This window comes from Carettochelys insculpta, chromosome 24 (assembly GCF_033958435.1).
Source record: "Carettochelys insculpta isolate YL-2023 chromosome 24, ASM3395843v1, whole genome shotgun sequence".
Lineage (NCBI taxonomy): Eukaryota > Metazoa > Chordata > Testudines > Carettochelyidae > Carettochelys > Carettochelys insculpta.
Window position 1 is genome coordinate 4895359 of NC_134160.1, and position 17958 is coordinate 4913316.

General features: G+C 44.7%; 1 protein-coding gene across 1 annotated transcript in view; it reads left to right on the forward strand.

Annotated features, from left to right (window-relative positions):
• The window catches only part of CSMD2 (CUB and Sushi multiple domains 2), a 575415-nt gene extending 559820 nt beyond the window's left edge, over positions 1-15595 (forward strand). Inside the window, exons 63-70 of the mRNA XM_074976068.1 lie at positions 2097-2208; positions 4000-4179; positions 4817-4882; positions 6822-6983; positions 8363-8475; positions 10569-10656; positions 12413-12551; positions 15436-15595. Of these exons, the coding sequence (XP_074832169.1) occupies positions 2097-2208; positions 4000-4179; positions 4817-4882; positions 6822-6983; positions 8363-8475; positions 10569-10656; positions 12413-12551; positions 15436-15595 (1020 nt within the window). The remainder of the gene's footprint in view (positions 1-2096; positions 2209-3999; positions 4180-4816; positions 4883-6821; positions 6984-8362; positions 8476-10568; positions 10657-12412; positions 12552-15435) is intronic.
• Positions 15596-17958: the final 2363 nt, after the last annotated feature.

Here is a 17958-nt window from a genome sequence, read left to right on the forward strand (position 1 = left end):
CCTCATGCTGTGAATAAGACTCTGCTCTTCCGCTGGTTTAGGAAGAGCTAGCCATTGTCACCAGCCTGCACATGGTGAAATATCACAAACTCAGGAATTTTGTTGATTGGCTGATGAGGAAATGGGAGAAACTGCAGGGGGAAATCTTCTGTTACACTTGCCCTCCTAGGAGCTGGACAAGATGATTGAATGGGCCACGTTTCCAGCTAGCTTTGAATGCTGAGCCTGCAAAAAAAAAAGATTGGCAAGTCCTCACATGCGTGTAAATGCCAGGCAGTTCTGATAATTAGGGTGTGCTCACCTTTGTGACTCCAATCAATCATTTCCCTCTAATTCCTGTGATCGTGGGAGAAGTCCTGGCAAGATACCAAATTGACTTAAGTGGGGCTAAGATTATATCCCACTGTGTATCTTGACCATCCATGTTTTGTTTTGTTTTTTTTAAAAAAAAGCAAAAGTTGGGGAGAGGGGGCTTGATGCCAGGACTTCCTGGCTCTCAGCCTGTCACCTCTTTGCTATTCATAGAATCATAGGACTGGAAGAGGCCTTTGAGAGGTCATCTAGTCCAGTCCCCTGCCTTGTGGCAGGACTAAGGGTACAACTATCCTTACCAGAAGATCTACACAGTGGCAGTTGATATTCCAGAGTTTGATTTAACACACCCGGTGGGGCCATGCTAAATCGAACACTCTGGGCTCTGCTGTCAACCCTGGTACTCCACAGAGTTGTGAGGAGCAAGGGAAGTCAATGGGAGAGTTTCTCCCATCAATCTCCTGCTGTGGGGATGGCAGGAAAAATCGATGTAGGACACATCAACTCCAGCTGTGCAATTTGCATAATTGACGTTGTATATCTTAAATTGATTTTTCCCCATAGGATAGACCTGGCCTAACCATAATCTCTAGACACACACACCCCGCCCCCCCGGACACGTGTTCATCTGCTTGTTTGTCAAAATGTTTAAGCAACAAGGACCAAACTAAAAAGGAACAGAATCTAAACAGAATTTAGAAGTGAAAAGTGCTCTCAGAATTTGTTTTTCTTTCTTAATCTATTCTGTCTTTGAATGGAAACCTTTGTCTGCAATGATAGAAACTCAAAGGAAAGAGCATCATGCTAACAGCCTATGAGAACGGGACCCCTGAAACTGGCCTGTCTGGCTTTGCTGTCGCCATAGAACAAATGTGAAAAATAATAATGGTGAAAAGCAAATTAGATTTTTAGAATCCATTTCCATGTCAATAAGGTGGCAGCTATAATGTAAGTAAAGGATATTTCCTATTAGCCTTGTTTATTTTGAATGTCCCTTTCAACATGGATCATCAGGAAAATAAACCTTTTGTTCCTTCAGGCAAGGATCATATATCACCTTGCATGCTTGCATTGCATCTTGCATAATGTGGCTCTCATGCTGGCCAGGGCCTCTGAGGGCTGCTGTAGTAAGCACCAGAGTAAGTGAAATATTGACTACCAATTTGAATGAGATTTTATTCCTAAATTTTTTTTATGGACAAAATTTTGATGAATACTCTAATCCACATTTTGGAAAATTTCAATCAGTTTAAAATAACTTGTGATGTAACTGAAAAGTATTGGTTCATTGCATGACAAAGAAGCCACGCTTGCCTCCCTGAATGTAGCAGCACAGGCTGAACCTCTCTAATCTGGCACCCTCAGGATCTGACAGTGCCAGATGAGAGCATTTGCCAGGAGGTCATTATTGTCTAGCAGCATAAACAGCCAATTCCTTTGCTTATTTGTCTCTTAGAAGACATTTAGGGTTAAATTAGAGCTAAATAACAGCACAGAGCACTGAGAACCAGGACTGTTGCCTGGAAAGAAACTTTATGGGACCACAGGAAACTTGGCTACACCTGTGACAAATGGTCTTCCAGCTAAATAAAATCACACCAGATTATGGATGTTGCCAGATGAGAGAGATCAGGATTAGAGAAGCTCAACCTGTACTGTGCCATTTTAAGCAAATGCTGAGTTGCCCAGAGCTCTGAATCCTCTGGGATTAAGCATAGAACACAGCGTGAGTCAACTAGTCCATTTCACCGGATAATCCAGCTCTTTATTTTTTGTTGCGCTAGGTGGGAAGTCTCATATACTTCAGGTGTCAGAAAGGATACCTGCTCCAAGGCTCAACTACAAGAACATGTCTCCCCAACCTGACATGGAGCGGCATCCAGCCTGACTGTGTTCGTAAGTGTCACAGTGGAGCTATGTATGACAAACTCCTTTGGGTATGTCTGCATTCTTTACACAGTGGATCTTTGGCCTTTGTGCATTACAGAGCCAGGGCACTGAAGTATCATGTGGTCCTACTCTGTTACAAAACTGAGACTGCTTCCCTGGCGACATGGACACAGCAGATTGGCAAAAGACTTTGATCTTCTGCTCAGCCAAGGCCTTAATGTGCTTCCTAATTTTGCAGCTGTATTTAATGACTATGAAACTGAATCTCAGGCTGGGGTGAGCAAGTAATTGGGTTCAGTCAGCAGATCTCTTCCATGGCATGATGTTTCTGTAGGTCTTGAATAAACGGCAAGTTATCTTCTTCAGTTCTCCACCGTCGTCTTTCCGTTATGCAGGGAAGAATTTAATTTAACATATTGTGATCTCCAGTTTTCCTTCTAGGATGACTCATTACCATGATTTTATGTAGCAGGGGAAGGGAAAGAGGTGGGAGTGGAGACAGGTAGGTCCTACTGGTAACCTTTTTCCACTCCTTCCTTTCCTCCTTTCCCCCTGCTATATAAACTCTGAATTCTGTTTTTCTACTCCATTCATCTGAGGAAGTGAGTTTTACCCACCAAATCTCATGGCCTAATAAGTGTCTTAGTCTCTAAGTTGCGGTAGGACTGCATGTTGTTTATGTAGCAACAAGATCGTTAGGTTTGTGTAGTAATACCCCAAGGAAATTGGTGGTATGTTTAACAATAGGACTGCATACAGCAGTAAATCTTTCTAACACCTAAGGGCCACATCCTGAAAAATACAGAATAATTTTGAGAATTTAGGTATCCAGCACCTCTGAAGATTGGACCATGTGATTTTGGTGCAGGTAGGTGCAAATTATTGCTTAAAGGGACAGTCTGGTAATCCTTTAAACAGAGGTTAAATACACAGAGAATCCATCATGCAGCCATCATATAAAAACCCTGATATGACTACAGCTGTCATATTCTGCATTAGCAGCACAGGATTAAAGTAGCATTTGCCTTCAGGCTGTTCTCTATCTGCAGGTTAACATGGTGACATGATGCTAGGACTACGACCAAAGGGGACATTGGGGAGATTAAAAGATTTTCTTTCTTGCCTTTTCTCCAGTGCAGTTAGAGTCAGATAAGGGAATGTGTGAAAATGGCCTCTTCTTTCCAAGGGTATTGGCCCATATTCACCTGCTGGCTTCATTGTCTAAAGAAGGTGCGAGCTTTTGCAGAGCGTTGAGAGAATGAACTGATTCCGTTCCCCCTCATGCATCAGCGTCAAAGTTCTGATTTGGGAAATCTTTGTCACTGGGAAGGATGTCAGAGGTGTGGGAAGAGGGCTCGGTTCTCAAATTGGAGAGGAATTAGAGGGGCTGCTAACCATGAAGCTCCTTGGTTGATTTATAAACCGATCGTGCAGGAAGCAAGATTGAAGTTTGAACCCCACAGAGATGCTTTTTCTGGCCATAAATGTGCGTGTCTGAGCATTCCATTCATTGACACTGTTTGCAGATGCGTTTGGGAACACGCAGGTTGCAGCAGAGTCAGGGGACCTGCTGAAAATAATGCTCTGCATCCAACTCTAGAGGCAGGTGTCTTTGGCTTGTTGAATTCCTTGTGTGGCTCCAGAAAGCTTTAAGCAGGACAAAACTTCCCTGGGTTAAATCCTTTCCACAATGAAGTCAATAGCCAAGTTCCTACTAACTTCCATGGAGTAGGGATTTCACCCCTTGTGTCGCTATCCAGACAGGTTTTCTCAGCTCCACCCTTCCTGTTGTTCCAGCTCACCACTGCAGACAGCCGGAGACCCCTTCCCATGCTAATGTCGGTGCCCTGGATTTGCCTTCCCTGGGTTACACCTTGATCTACTCCTGCCAGAGCGGGTACTATCTTACCGGAGGATCTGAACACAGAACCTGCAAAGCAGATGGCAGCTGGACCGGGAAACCACCCATTTGCCTTGGTAAGAGCCCTGAGCCTGCAGGGAGGGAAGGGATCAATTGGCTTGGGCTGTGTCTGGAAGACCCTCCCAGGGATGAGGAGTTGTGATCCCGGAGAATTTTGCTACCTTACATGATCCAGGATACAGATGAGAGGAGCTGGTGATAGTTTTGTTGTTGTATGACTGCAGGTCTCACGTGAACATATATACCCATTTCACTTTCTGATGAAGTCAAGGAAAATGCAGTCAGAGGCTTCAGTGCCAGCCAGGTGAATCGGGATCATAGACCCCAGTGCTTGCAGCTCATGGAGATTCTCTGTTCTACATGCAGTGGCTTATGGATTGGAAGAACCCTAGTGAAAGCCTCAAAGGAAATAGCGAAGCAGATGGATAGGAGGGGAATACCAGACCCCAGGGCTAGGTCATTTGGGGCACCAATTACGGAGCTGAGCCGGCACCCTGCGAGCATGAGAAATGTTAGCTCAAAGTTTATCTCCTCCTCCTACTCCTTTCACAGCTGTAATAAGTATCTGAGCTTTGGGAAGTGAGTGTGAAGCAACTCCCACGCATCCATCATGCATTGCCACAAGGGAAATGATTAAACCATACTTCAGTGCCCGTAATATTAATTTGCTGCGGTTTCACCCATTCTTTTCAGCTGATATACGACCTAGTGGAAGACCAGTTGGCACTGCCAGGGACCCACCACTTGCTAAAGTGTCAGGTACTGTATAGCACAGTTATTTATTCTGTCAGGAGCATTGATATTTAGTCTTAACATGGAAATGCGGAAATAGGGGATGGCAGGGAGCAATCTGTGTCTCCCCTTCCTTTTCCTGCTATTAAGTCAATCAGAAGGCTAACAAATAGCTCTTGGATTGTGCCCTGCAGTTCTTTAAACTAGTGGGCTAGTGGGAACAACCAGAGTCCCCTATCACTGGGTTTGGTAGTAGCACCACGCTCAGACATCTGGGAGAATTACAGCCCAAGGGAGTTAGGCACCTGACTCCTACAGAATTTTTCTTTGGCTGCTTTGAAAATCTCAGCCCTGTATGACCCCTTAGACTAGAGCCGGTCAGAATTTTTCATTCGAAAACTGTGTGTAATGAAAAATTGTGGGGGTTTCCCCCATAAGAAAAACTTACCTGAAAAGCTGTGTGGTTTGTGGGGTTCTGGGGTGGGATTATTTTTTCAGTTTCCAGTGTTTGATCAAAACTGGAAATTACAAAATGTCAGAGTTTGTGTATTTCCCCCGGGGTCTCTCCTCCTTTTTTATCCTTTTTTTCCTTTGTACTGCTGAGTGTAATAGAATGGACTGGGATTTGGGAGTTTTCTCGCTTGATTTTTCTTTTAATTTTCTTGTTGCCACTTCTCAAAACTCCCTCATCATGGAGTGGGTAGCAGACAGAGCGCAAAAGGACAAATTAAACAACATAAGTTTTTGAGAACTGGGGAATTTGCAGCGGCCTCATTCATCGATCCCATTTACTCTTTCTGCACACAAGTTAGGCTCCCTAGGAATTAAATGTGTTAGTCTGTGTGTGGGACCAAAGTCACTTAAACTGCTCTGTCCCCCTGTTCCCAATCTATAAAAGGGGCATAATAACATTTCCTTGCTCCTGCATTTTATCTGTCTTTCACTTGTAATTTCTTGGGGTAATTTCACTGTTGTCCAGATTTTTAAAGGCACTTCCGTGTTATTGTGCAAAGCATTGCAACAGCTAACTAATCTAGGAGACTCGCTCTAATTTTCAATGGATATTTCGTACTAAGGAGCCAAATCTTTGTGACAGTCGATGAGATAAAGGAAAATGAGATGTAGGTTCATAAATCACTTAGGCTTTGCAGTGCTGAGCACAGCACCAGGTATGTACGTTTTGATAATCTGGGCCTGTCTCCTACTACAGGTTGAAACTCACTAATTCAGAACTCCCTCATCCAGCAATACCCATAATCTATCATGAATTTAGTTGGTCAGATGTCCACTTATCATGGGTGTGGCCAAGTTTCTCATGGTCCCATAAAGTTTGTTCACAGACACCAGACCAGACTCTCAGTGTTCGGTGCTTCTGTTTAGCTGAAATGTATCCCAAAATGTCTTCTAAGAGCCCAGTCAGCAGTGGAAGTGCTGGTAAAGTGCAAGACAATATTGACTTCCCATTGTCTGGCAAAGTCTCTCGTTTGGCACCAGTCAGGTCCCAAGGGTGCTGGACGAGAGAGGTTCAATCTGCATGTGTATATGTCGCCCATCTCATGAGGAGACCTCAAACTCAGCTGGGACCTCTGTGCAATGCAAATATTAGTAAAATTTTTTATATTTTGTCCTATTTTCTTTCTGCCTTTTCCCCGATTTAAACAAGAAAACCAGCCTGATCAGCTTCCTTTTAGTTTCTAGACCATCATACTTTGTGTTTCTCATGTGTTTAGCAAGATCTTGGTGTTTCCATGACAATTCCATGACAATTTTCTATTCGTATTAGATTTTTTTTTTTAAAAATACAGTGTTAACCCAGCTGAGATTGCATCATTCCACTGATCTACCTGTTGTTTACCTTTTCTCCTCAAGGGATGTTCACAATATTATCAATCATCCAGCAGTACTGTGGGATAGTTCTGCATTCCTTCCGCTCTCCTCAAAACCCCCTTTCTCTTACCATTTCCAGTTCCCGCTGACGTGTTTGCAAAGAACTCCCTGTGGAAAGGCTCTTATGAGTACATGGGAAAGAAGCAGCCCGCCATGCTCTCTGTGACTAGCTTCAATCCCACCACCAGTAAAGTTAATGCTACTTTGATAGACCACAGTGGCGTGGAGCTGCTGGTGGCAGGTAAGGAGACCTTGCGTGGCAGCTTCTGTGGATCTGTGCTCACCGTGGCAGGGGCAGTTAGGCTTTTGCAGGGAGAAGGTGGCCTTTGGAGTCACAAACTGAAGCCGTGTTATTCTGTTTTGGGAATAATATTGATTGCCTGCTGGATCTTTGACAGAACCACTGGTCTTGGAAACCTCCATTCTCCGAAGTGTTAAAGCGATTGAAACCAAGGTATTGGTGCACCTAGAGTTGGTTGCACAAATAAGACTAGAAGATTGTCCTGGTGTGACTCGGGTCCTTAACTCAAATGATTTTTGTTTTTCTTCATTTATATCATTGCTCTGGGGTGGGGATGGGGGTTCAGTCTGCAGGCTGCCCCAGGGAGGGAGGACAACCCCAGAGCTCTTTCAACACAGCAGTTTGGGGCCACATGAGATGCACCTGTCCATGGTTACTACAGCTGCGGTGGGCTCGGACAAGGGAGGGGTGCATGTCCCCTGAATGAGAGACAGACACACACAAACACACAGACAAACTCTCTGAAGTATATAGTAGATATCTGTCCCTTTTTCACCCTTGCCCCACCGGGGTTGTAGATGTCCTGGTCCCCATCTCTGGCCCTTTGCTGCCCCCTGTGGTCATTATAGAGTTTAACTGTTCCAGCTGGCAGAGCCCTCCCTTGCTGTGGTACAAGAAACAGTCACATTCCAGGCACATCCCATTGTCCTGGACAAACCCAACCCTGACCTTGCTTTAAGGTATGTTAAGAGGAAGCTGTATGCTAAATTTAGTGGTCCTAGCTCTTACTGTTTAAGAGGAGTTCTTGAACAATCAGAGACAGACAGATGGACGGACAGACACAAACTTTCTCAAATGTATAGTTGATACAAACTTGTGTTTGCAGTGATTCCTTCTGAAAGCCCGTCCTGAGCACATGCGTGGTTCCTTCCCCACTGCAGTGGCAGATTCACAATTAGTTAATACAAATGAAGTATAAAAGGCATAAACACTGCCTGCCTCATTATACTCTGTTCCCTGCTTCTTATAATGAACTGATTGTAAAGCTTAAATACTGACAGGCTAGGTTCTGCTAGTCCTCCAGATGGTTTATTATCCTTTGGAGGTCTTCGGGTGGTTTTTTGTTTTGGTTTTACCGCTCTGCAGTGACACTTTTATATGGTGCAGGAGTTGTTTCTTGCTTTGGGAAGAAGCAATTAGGGTGCCCCTGTCTCTGGCTCAGGCAGAAAATTCTCTAAAGCTACTTTTATAAATCCAAGGGTTGTCCTCATGTTAGACCACTTGTTTTGCTGGTTGTGACCCCACATCAAAACAGGGCACCTGACAGGTTTGGTAGACAAAGAATGTCTAATTGCTAAAAACCCCGTGTTCTTGTCTAGGCATTTACAAGAGAGAAGAGATGTATCTACTGCTCCAGGTTTATCAAATAACAGGACCAGTGGAGATCTTTGTTAACAAGTTCAAGAATGATAAATGGGCTTTAGATGGGCATGTAAGTATATCAGCACCTGCAAATGTGTACTCTCAGTACACATCTCTCTTGCGTGGCAGTGTCTGTTAGCATAACAGCCCTTTGTGGGTTATCAGCAAAGTCTGACCTCGAGAACCACAGCACAGACCTCTGCTACTTGAGCTGAAAGAGTAATTCGTGTAGCTGGTGACAGTAGTAGGCAGAGGTGGGAAAGGTACCCCAAAAGTTACTTAAGTAAAAGTTCAGGTGCTTTTACTTCTGGATACTTGAGTAGAATCAAGATGGAGGTGTGCGTGCATGCATGTATACTTTTACTTGAGTAGTTTTGGGGGTGATTTGCACTTAAGTACATCACACGCATGTGCACACACACACACCACCCATTCCTCCCCAAAAGCAGCTGTATTTTTACTCAAGTAACTTTTAGGTACTTTTTCCACCCCGTTAGCTGGTTGTTATCCTCTGCCGCCTGAGCTGAAAGGGTAATTCACAAGTACTCAACTTCATGTCCTGCAGCAAATGGTCCATGATGAGAGTTTGGAAACTTTGGTCCTGTTTTATATCAGGATTTTTTCCTCCATCAGACTTGACTGTGTGGTTTAGTGCCACTCTGCACCTTCAACTACAATCGCCTGACAAACTAGCACTTTGCACGGCTTCAGGACACCCCCGTGGTTGCACATCACTGTGTTAAATCTCACCGGATGCCAGTATCCTGGGAAATGAGGGTATATCTATATGGCAAAGTTGTTCCAGAATATCTTATTCCAGAATTATTATTCCAGAATAGTGTATCTACACTACAGAGAAGACTTGGAATAAGCAAAGCTTATTCTGAAGTAGTGTGTCTACATGCAATAGAGCCTATTTTGGATTAGAGCCCCTGGAAGCAGTGCAGAATTATTTTAGACTAAGCTGTTCTGAAATAGCTTCTTTCAAAATAGCCCCAATTCCCTGGCTACACAGCCCCTATTCCGAAATATCTGTTTTGGAGTAGACACTATTCCTCTTAGAATGAGATTTACCAATCTCAAAATAAGCCATCTGCTATCTGGAAATTATTTTGAAACAGCGGTTGCGTTGTATAGATGCTTACAAAGTTATTTCAGAATAACAGCCTTTATTCCAAAACAACTTTGCTTGTGTAGACATACGCTTCGGCTAGGCTGTAATGTAGCCCTATCTCAAAATAACTTACTCAATTTGCATTGTGCACATTGTGTAAGTTATTTTAAGGGAACCCATTTCAAACCCAGTGCCAGCTACACTGTACCACTGTTCAAAATAAGTACTTATTTGGAACTTCCTGCTACCCCTCATATGACAGGAATTAAAGACCGCACTCAAAATAACCCTGCTATTTCAAGTGCAGTATTTGGCTGCAGGGTTTCTAGTTCAGGATACAAGTGTTGAAAGCAAGACTAGCAAGAAAATCATTGGCAAGCTTTCCTTCTCTGAATAACTGCCTTGGTCAATTAGCAAATCTTACACCTCACGGGATTTGATTGCTAGCTGCCATTTCTACAGGCTCCATCTGATGTTAGAGAAACACTGTGGGTCCTTTCTGCCTCTACTTACCTCTGATAAACATTCTGCAGCCTAACACATTAGCTGGCAATTCTGTTGATCCTAGCCAAAGCAGAATAGACTCCGCTCATTCACCCAAAGCTGGGTTGGCTCTGCAGGATCGAAAGGTACAAACCATGGGTTTTGTCAGTGAAGTTATCTGCTGAAGTGGCTAAGATTAGAATTCAACCCTGTGCAAAGGGCCCACATGAGCCCTATACACCACTTCAGGTTCAAAATTAGGCTCATATTGAAATTCCATCTCTGATGTGTACTCCCTGTGAGGCACTGGGATGAATTTCGCCCTCAGGAAGAATATATATTCCGTAGGCAAGAGTGTCATTTATACTTGGCTGTGCTTCTCATCTTAACCTAGACTATCACTAATATTACTCTCCAATATTTAGCTACCTTACCTGTGTGTGAGTCTTGTGCTGTGAATGTATTTATGGCCTTATCCCAAGCGTTGTGTGACAGCTGTGGTAAAATAGGATGAATGTTTGTTGCTCCATTGTAAATGTGATTTATTTGGGCTCCCACAATTGCAGGTCTCATCTGAGTTGTCAAGCGGCACTTTTGTGTACCAGGGCTTTGTACGCGGCAAAGGGTTTGGGCAGTTTGGCCTTCAGAGACTCGGTAAATTTTATTTTTATTCTTATTTCAATGTGCAGATGATGTAAGCTGGATCCCACTATGTGCCTATGGCTCATGCTATACATTGGAGATGGGCCCTTAAAAATACTGATATGAACAAATTCACACAAGCTAATTAAGCACTGGAATAAGTTACCTAGAGAGATTTTGAAATCTCTGTCACTGGAGATTTTTAAGAGCAGATTAGACAAACAGCCATCAGGGTTTATGGTGCTTGTCCTGGTATGTGTGCAGGGGACTGGATCTGATGCCTCTCAAGGTTCCTTTCAGTTCTATGACTCGAAGGACACTGGTTCAATCTGAACTGTGAAGTTTGGGCACATATTTAATATATACACAAGAACCACTCCTACGACCACTGAAATGCAGCTACCTCTGGGGGGGAACTCATCACTTGTTTAACGTGCTCAATGACACAGCACACCCGTTTGACAAAAGGCAACCATCACTTGCAGTTTGGTGCATATAATTTCTTTGCACCAGCTTGTAGCAGATGCTGTTTGAGACTAAAACTGCAGGCCAGTGCTTTCAAATTTTCTTGTCCAAAATTAGTTACCTAAACCCATATTTAAGGAGCTAGAAAAGTGGTCTGGGTTTCCAAAAACACTGAGAATAAAGGATAAAATTGTAATAAATGACGGGTTAGGGGCCTTAGTAACAGTGACTTGCAGTGGTTCCTGAATCACTTATGTACTTTGAAAATTTTATCCTGAGTACTTGCCGCACCTGTTGATTGCAGTGGTTGTTCCAATCAGGGCACTTTTATTTATGGTTGTACAGGTTGAACCTCTCTATCCAGAACTCTCTCGACTGGCAGCATCCGTAATCCAGCATGACTTTAGTTAGCTAGATGACCACTCATCAGGGGTGTGGCCGAGTTACCCACTGCCCCATAAAGTTTGTTTCCAGCACCAGTCCTGGCTCTCAGTGTCCTGTGCTGTTATTTAGCTGTCATTTACCCTTAAATGTCTTCTAAGAACCCAGTAAGCGGTGCAAGTGTTGGTAACATGCTAGACAATATTGACCTTCCATAGCTCAGTAAATTCTCTCGCCTGGCACTGGTTAGGTCCCGAGGCTGCTGGATTAGAGTGGTTAAACCTGTACAGCTTTTTGACTCCATTTAGCCTGCTCAGAAGAGGGCAGGATTCAATCTCCTTCCCCCATATTCATTTACGAATCTGAATAATCAATGAAATTGAGATTCCTAAATGCCTACATGCCTTTTGAAAAAGGAAAAATGGTACCGCTCATGCTTATTGCCTCTGCTGGCTATTGGATGCCTGCAGTGGAGCTGACAGCTACCACAGGCTCTGGGGCAAAGTGGTAGGGGTGGCCAGGCCAGGCCAAGGGTGGAAGGAGTGGGGCCAAAGGCAGTCAGCCTTTGCACCACTGCCAGGTCCCAAGGCAACTGCCCGCATTGTCTCGCCATTCAATTCATGCCTGCTGTTGGTGCCTTTGAAAGGCTGTACCTTTAGGCACTGACGCTAGAGCATCAGAAGTTTTACTTCAATAAAATCTTTGCCATGGGATTTTTGAAACTGTGAAATCCATGTTGAGACCACAAACTAGGCTATCTTACGTGTTGTGCTGTAGCTGCAAGTATGTCCTGCCTATGAATACAAGATTTTAAATTATCTTTTCACTGAAGCATGGCTCAAACTTTGTCCTAGCCTGACTCAAGCAAACCCCATTTCCCAGCAGCTCTGGTTTTAATGTATTTACTTCCGTTGTCTTTCAGACATCAGCATGATTGAAAACGATCCTGAATCAATAGGGCATCATTTTGCATCAAACAGCAGCTCTGTGGCAGCTGCCATTCTCGTGCCTTTCGTAGCCCTGATTATTGCAGGGTTTGTGCTTTATCTCTACAAACACAGGTAGGTTGCAAGAGCGAAGCCATTTAAAAAAAAAAAACAGTCATCAGTGGGCTGCAAGGAGCAACACATGGCAAAAATGGGATCAACTGGAGCTCACTGCTGAGGGGAATATTAATATCTGCAAGCTTATCTTAAAAGAGCTCTTGATAGTTTTGCTTTCTGATGTGGCTGGGAAGTGAGGAAATCCTGTAGCAGCATTTTTGCAAAGGGCTGGGTAATTTAGCAACTGCTAACAAGATTTGCAGCAATCCCAGGGTAGGTAAGGCAAGTAAATCTCATGCTTCACCGTTTAAGATGGATCCTGCAGGTGTTGCAAAGATATTTTTTTTTTTTTTTTTTGCCTTGAGATTTGTGCTTTACCGCTTTGAAACCTGAGACTTCACTGGAGCAGGTCAGACACAGGATAGGGCTGCCGGTGGGCTGCTCTGGGTTGGCACATCTCTCTGTAGTGATGCCACTGGAAACGTGCGCATTGCAATGACAGGAAGGCTAAGGGTGAGATTGTCAAAAGTACGTGAGGGGTTCAGAAGTGCTGATCTCAGAGAATCCCTGTGAGATTGGTGCTACTGTCTTTGGTGCTTTTGAATGTTGTCACCCTCAATTCATACGCTAGTGAGCCAAGGATCACAGCTAGCAGGCTGATGCAAATGGCAGAAATGTACATCTTAGTAATGCTAGTGCTGCTCTCCACACATGGATGACTCGATGACCTCTCGAGGTCCCTTCCAGTTCTCGTGTTCTGAGATTCGGCGATTCTGTGACTCCTGTTCAGGTGCACAGGCAGCTTACTCCTTTGAACCGAGACACAACCTGGGAAAATTGTGGGTGCTGGGGGCTGGAGAACCTGGCCTTGGGCTCTTCTCCAAATGCCACCCCACCCAAAATGCCTGGTTAGGAGTACTTGAATTACCCACAACTCCAGCAGAGGATGGGGAAAGCTCCGTCTTTTAGGATTGGCCACTAAAAAACAGGCTCAACCTCCTGCAAACAGATTTCACCTTCTGCTGGTTTTTGTCTTGGATTCTGTACCATTTCCTCAAAGCCCTGTGTCTTGAAAGGAACAAAGCCAAAAATGTGGTGGGATGCAGGGGAGCTGAGTTTTGTTTTGCCTTACAGTAGGCAATTGGGTGTGTCTGAAAAACCTAGCTCCGTTAGCAAGACCTCTTTTACACACCTGTGCTGCTAACGATTCTGGGCCAAATCCTCAGCTGGTTTAAATCAGCATAGCACCCTACAAGTCAGAGGAGCTACACTGATTTTAACCAGCTAAACATGTTACCCCCAACTCCTGCTTAATACCTTCAGGGCACCGCCGATAAAGTTAGATTCTGACAATGAAGGAAGCTCCTGTAGATACCTGCAGGCCATTTGGGTACAGCTGGTCCTCTCTGAGTGTAGTGAGTTCACTAGATTCTTCAGTGAGACAGGGCACGAGAGGTGATATCTTGTGCTGAATCAACTTTTATTGGAAGGAACCAGCTTCTGCATTTCAGTGAGCTCTTCTGCAGATCTAGGGTAAGTAGTATCCAAGCCATATATAAGATGAGACAGATTGTTGGTAAGGGGTTTGCACATGTTATAGGACACCACTTAATATGAAGTAGGCAGAGGGTGTTGTCCACAAAACTAGCATTGTGTCAACAAAACCTATGGAGCATCTACACACAAAAGGCATTTTGTTGAGTCTTTCGACCAGACTTGGCACTTCTGCCGACAGCGTTCTGCCTCTCCACAATGAGGAATAATGCCTTTGTCAACACAAAAGCTGTATAGATGCTCCGGGGGGCGCTGTGTTGACAGACAGGGCTTCTGGGTCCCCAGGCAGCTGTTTGCTGTGCCTCCAGTTGGCCATTCTGTCAAGAGAGCATCTGGGCAGTCTGGCCACTCTCTTTTTGACAGAGCAGATTGACAGCGTGATCTGCTTTTGCACATGGACATGATCGGTCAACAGACATTTTGTTGGAAAATCTCTTCTGACAGCAACTTCCGTCGACAGTGTAGATGTTGCCTTAGGCTGTGTCGACGCTAGCTCCCAGCTTCGAAGGGAGCATGGTAAGCAGGGTGCCGGGAGATTATTAATGAAGCACTGCACTGCATATGCAGCATTTCATTAAGCTAATTCTCCCCCCCCGACAACCTTGAAGTGGCAAACTTCAAAGTGCCGGCTTGTGTGTAGCCACCGCTAACCCACTGGTACTTCCAAGTGCCCAGGCTACTTCGAAGTCCCTTTACTCCTCAAAATTTTGAAGTACCTTTGGGTTAGCCGCAGCTACACGCAAGCCGGCACTTCTAAGTTTGCCACTTCAACGTTGCCGCGGGGGAGAATTCGCTTAATGAAGTGCTGCATATGCACTGCAGCACTTCGTTAATAATCTCCCAACACCCTACTTACCATGCGCCCTTCGAAGCTGAGAGCTAGTGTAGACGCAGCCTTACAGTCATAGGATAATGGAGGTTTAGCTGGCAGCAATGTTCCCTTTAATCTTTTTCATCCATGCGCAGAATAAAATTATGTGCACTGAGGCATGTTTGAATGTGCACCACTAGTGCAAATGAAAAACCTAGCCATGGGCAATCACTAATCAGCTGAGTATAATCTCAATTTCTCCTGAGTGGCTGCACCATTGCACAGCTTTACAGGGAACACTGGCTGGCAGTGGAGAGTGTTAAAAATTATTGTAATGAGCCATAAAATCAGAGTCTCCCTTAAGGCCACAGTTTTCAGTGTCCAGCAGATCCTACTTCATGGACATTCCCAGGCTCCTCTTTTAGACCTCTCGGTATCATTTTGGCTCATCATCTGAGCTGGGTTAAAAGGTCCCAAGCTAGATACTGCACGGGACTAACTGTGATCTCTTTGGATTCTCTTTCTGGCACCTTGCAGGAGAAGACCAAAAGTTCCGTTCAATGGTTATGCCGGCCATGAAAACACCAATGTCCGAGCAACGTTCGAAAACCCAATGTATGACCGAAACTTGCAGCCCACGGACATCATGGCGAACGAGACAGAGTTCACTGTCAGCACCGTGTGCACGGCGGTATAGCACTCGTCCACTTGTGCGGTGAGTGGGAGAAAGGAGAGCTTGGTGCTTGGCCATTAAAGGCGCTCCCAGATCTAGCTACCTTCACGTGTTTTCTTGTCCACCTCTTTAACCCAGCCTGCCATGTTTGTCATCTGCAAAAGCACTGAGGAGTCCTGTAACACCTTATAGATGAACAAATTTATTTGGGCATAAGTTTGCGTGGGCAAAAACCACTTTGTCAGATGCATGGAGTGGAAATCACAGCAGCAGGGAAATACGTACATGTACAGGTGTCAAGCACATTACCAACACTGCCACTGCTTACTGGGCTCTGAGAAGACATTTAGGGGTAAATTGCAGTTAAATAACAGCACAGAACACTGAGAGCCAGGACTGGTGGCTGGAGACAAACTTCGTGGGACCACTGGAATCTTGGCTGCACCTATAATAGGTAGTCATCTGGCTACCTGAAATCTTGCCAGATTATGGATGCTGCTGAGTGAGGGAGTTCTGGATTACAGAGGTTCAACCTGTACTGCAGTCCAAATCTGAGGAAGTGGATCTTACCCATGAAAGCTCATTACTAGTAATTAAATTAGTTAGTCTTTAAGGTATGGTAGGATGGCTTGTTATTTGTGAAACTACAGACTAACACAGCTACTCCTCTTAGCATATCAAGTATAGGACCGGTGTTAATAAACCCAATTCAGTCAGAGTGGTTAAGATTCACTTCCAACAGTTGATGGGGAGGCGTGAATATCAGGAGCGAAGGAAAGCTGCCTTTGTAATGAGATAACCATTCTAAGTCCTTCTGCAGCCTAATTTGTATGTGTTAAATTTGCAAAACCAGACTGCAAAGAAGAACAGCAGAGCCACAATTCATTGCAAATTTAACACAATCTGACTGAATTAGCCTCGTTTCCATGCATCTGACAAAGTTTTTCTACCCCACATGCTTGTGCCCAAATAAGTGTGTTAGTCTGTAAGGTGCCCATGGGACTCCTCATTGTTTAGGACAGTAGTTGGACTGACGTGGTCAGTTGATCCATATAGATGCCTGTTGGCCTCTGAGAGAGCTTGCCACTCTCAAGATGGCCAGAAAAATCGAAAGTTTAATTGGCATCTTTTGGCACTCTAAGTCCGACTCCTCCATCCGTGGGGAGGGAAATGCTCACCGTGGAGTGGAGTGGCGGGATTGTGTCATTAGTGGCAAACCACCCTTCATTTTCCTCCTCTGTCCTCCCCACCCGCCCCCCCGAGAATAGGTGGTGAGTGCAGAGATGGGCCCAACCCCTGCTGCCAACACCCGGGGTCCTGCTAGAGCCCAGGGCAGTTTCCCCAAACCATTCTATGGACAGCAGAGCTTTGACCAAGCCTTTTCCTGACACAGTTCCCTTCCATACAATAGGGGTAGCAGCCCTACCCCACTGCATAGGAACGTTGGAAGAATAAATACATTGCAAGAATGTGAGGGGCTCAGATACCACAGCAATGAGGCCCAGAGAAGCACCGAACAGAAAGTTACTAGAATTAGAGTCAGACCTATGACTCATCTCTGCCTTTGTTGAGGTGGGTAGAAAGAGATTCAGTCACTCAGTGCCACTACTTGTACTCAGACCCATCACTGGTGAGCAGCCACAGCAGGTGGATTCGGGTGAGGGGTTTGAGATAACAGCCATATAGAAAGTTAGGAATCATTAAAAAGGGATAGAACATAAGACAGAGAATATCTTACTGCCTCTATATACGTCTGTGGCATGCGCACATCTTGAATACTGCGTACAGATGTGGTCACCTCACCTCAAAAAAGATATATTGGCACTGGAAAAGATTCAGAAAAGACCAACAAAAGTAATTAGGGGTTTGGAACAGGTGCCATAGGAGGAGAGATTAAAGAGACCAAGACTTTTCGGCTTAGAAAAGAGGAGACTAAGGGGGGTTATGATAGAAGTCTATAAAATCAGGACTGGTGTGGAAAAAGTGAATAAGGAAAAGTTATCTGCTTATTCCCACAACATAAGAGCTAGGGGTCACCAAATGAAATGAATGAGCAGCAGGTTTAAAACCAACAAAAGGAAGTTTTTCTTTACCCAATGCACAGGCAGCCTGTGGAACTCCTTGTCTCAGGAGGCTGGGAAGACGAGTACTTTTAACAGGGTTCAACAAGGAGCTAGATAAATTCACAGAGGCTAGGTCCATCAATGGCTGTTAGCCAGGATGGGTAGAAAGGATATCAGGGGTTGGAAATGGGTGACAAGAGGGGGATCACTTGATGATTGTTTGTTTTTGTTTTTGTTTTTGCATATCTAACAGTAGCTTCTCTCTCCTTTCCTCCCCCACTGTCCCAGGGTTCTCCAGGGGCAGGTGTCCTGTTGATGGTTGTG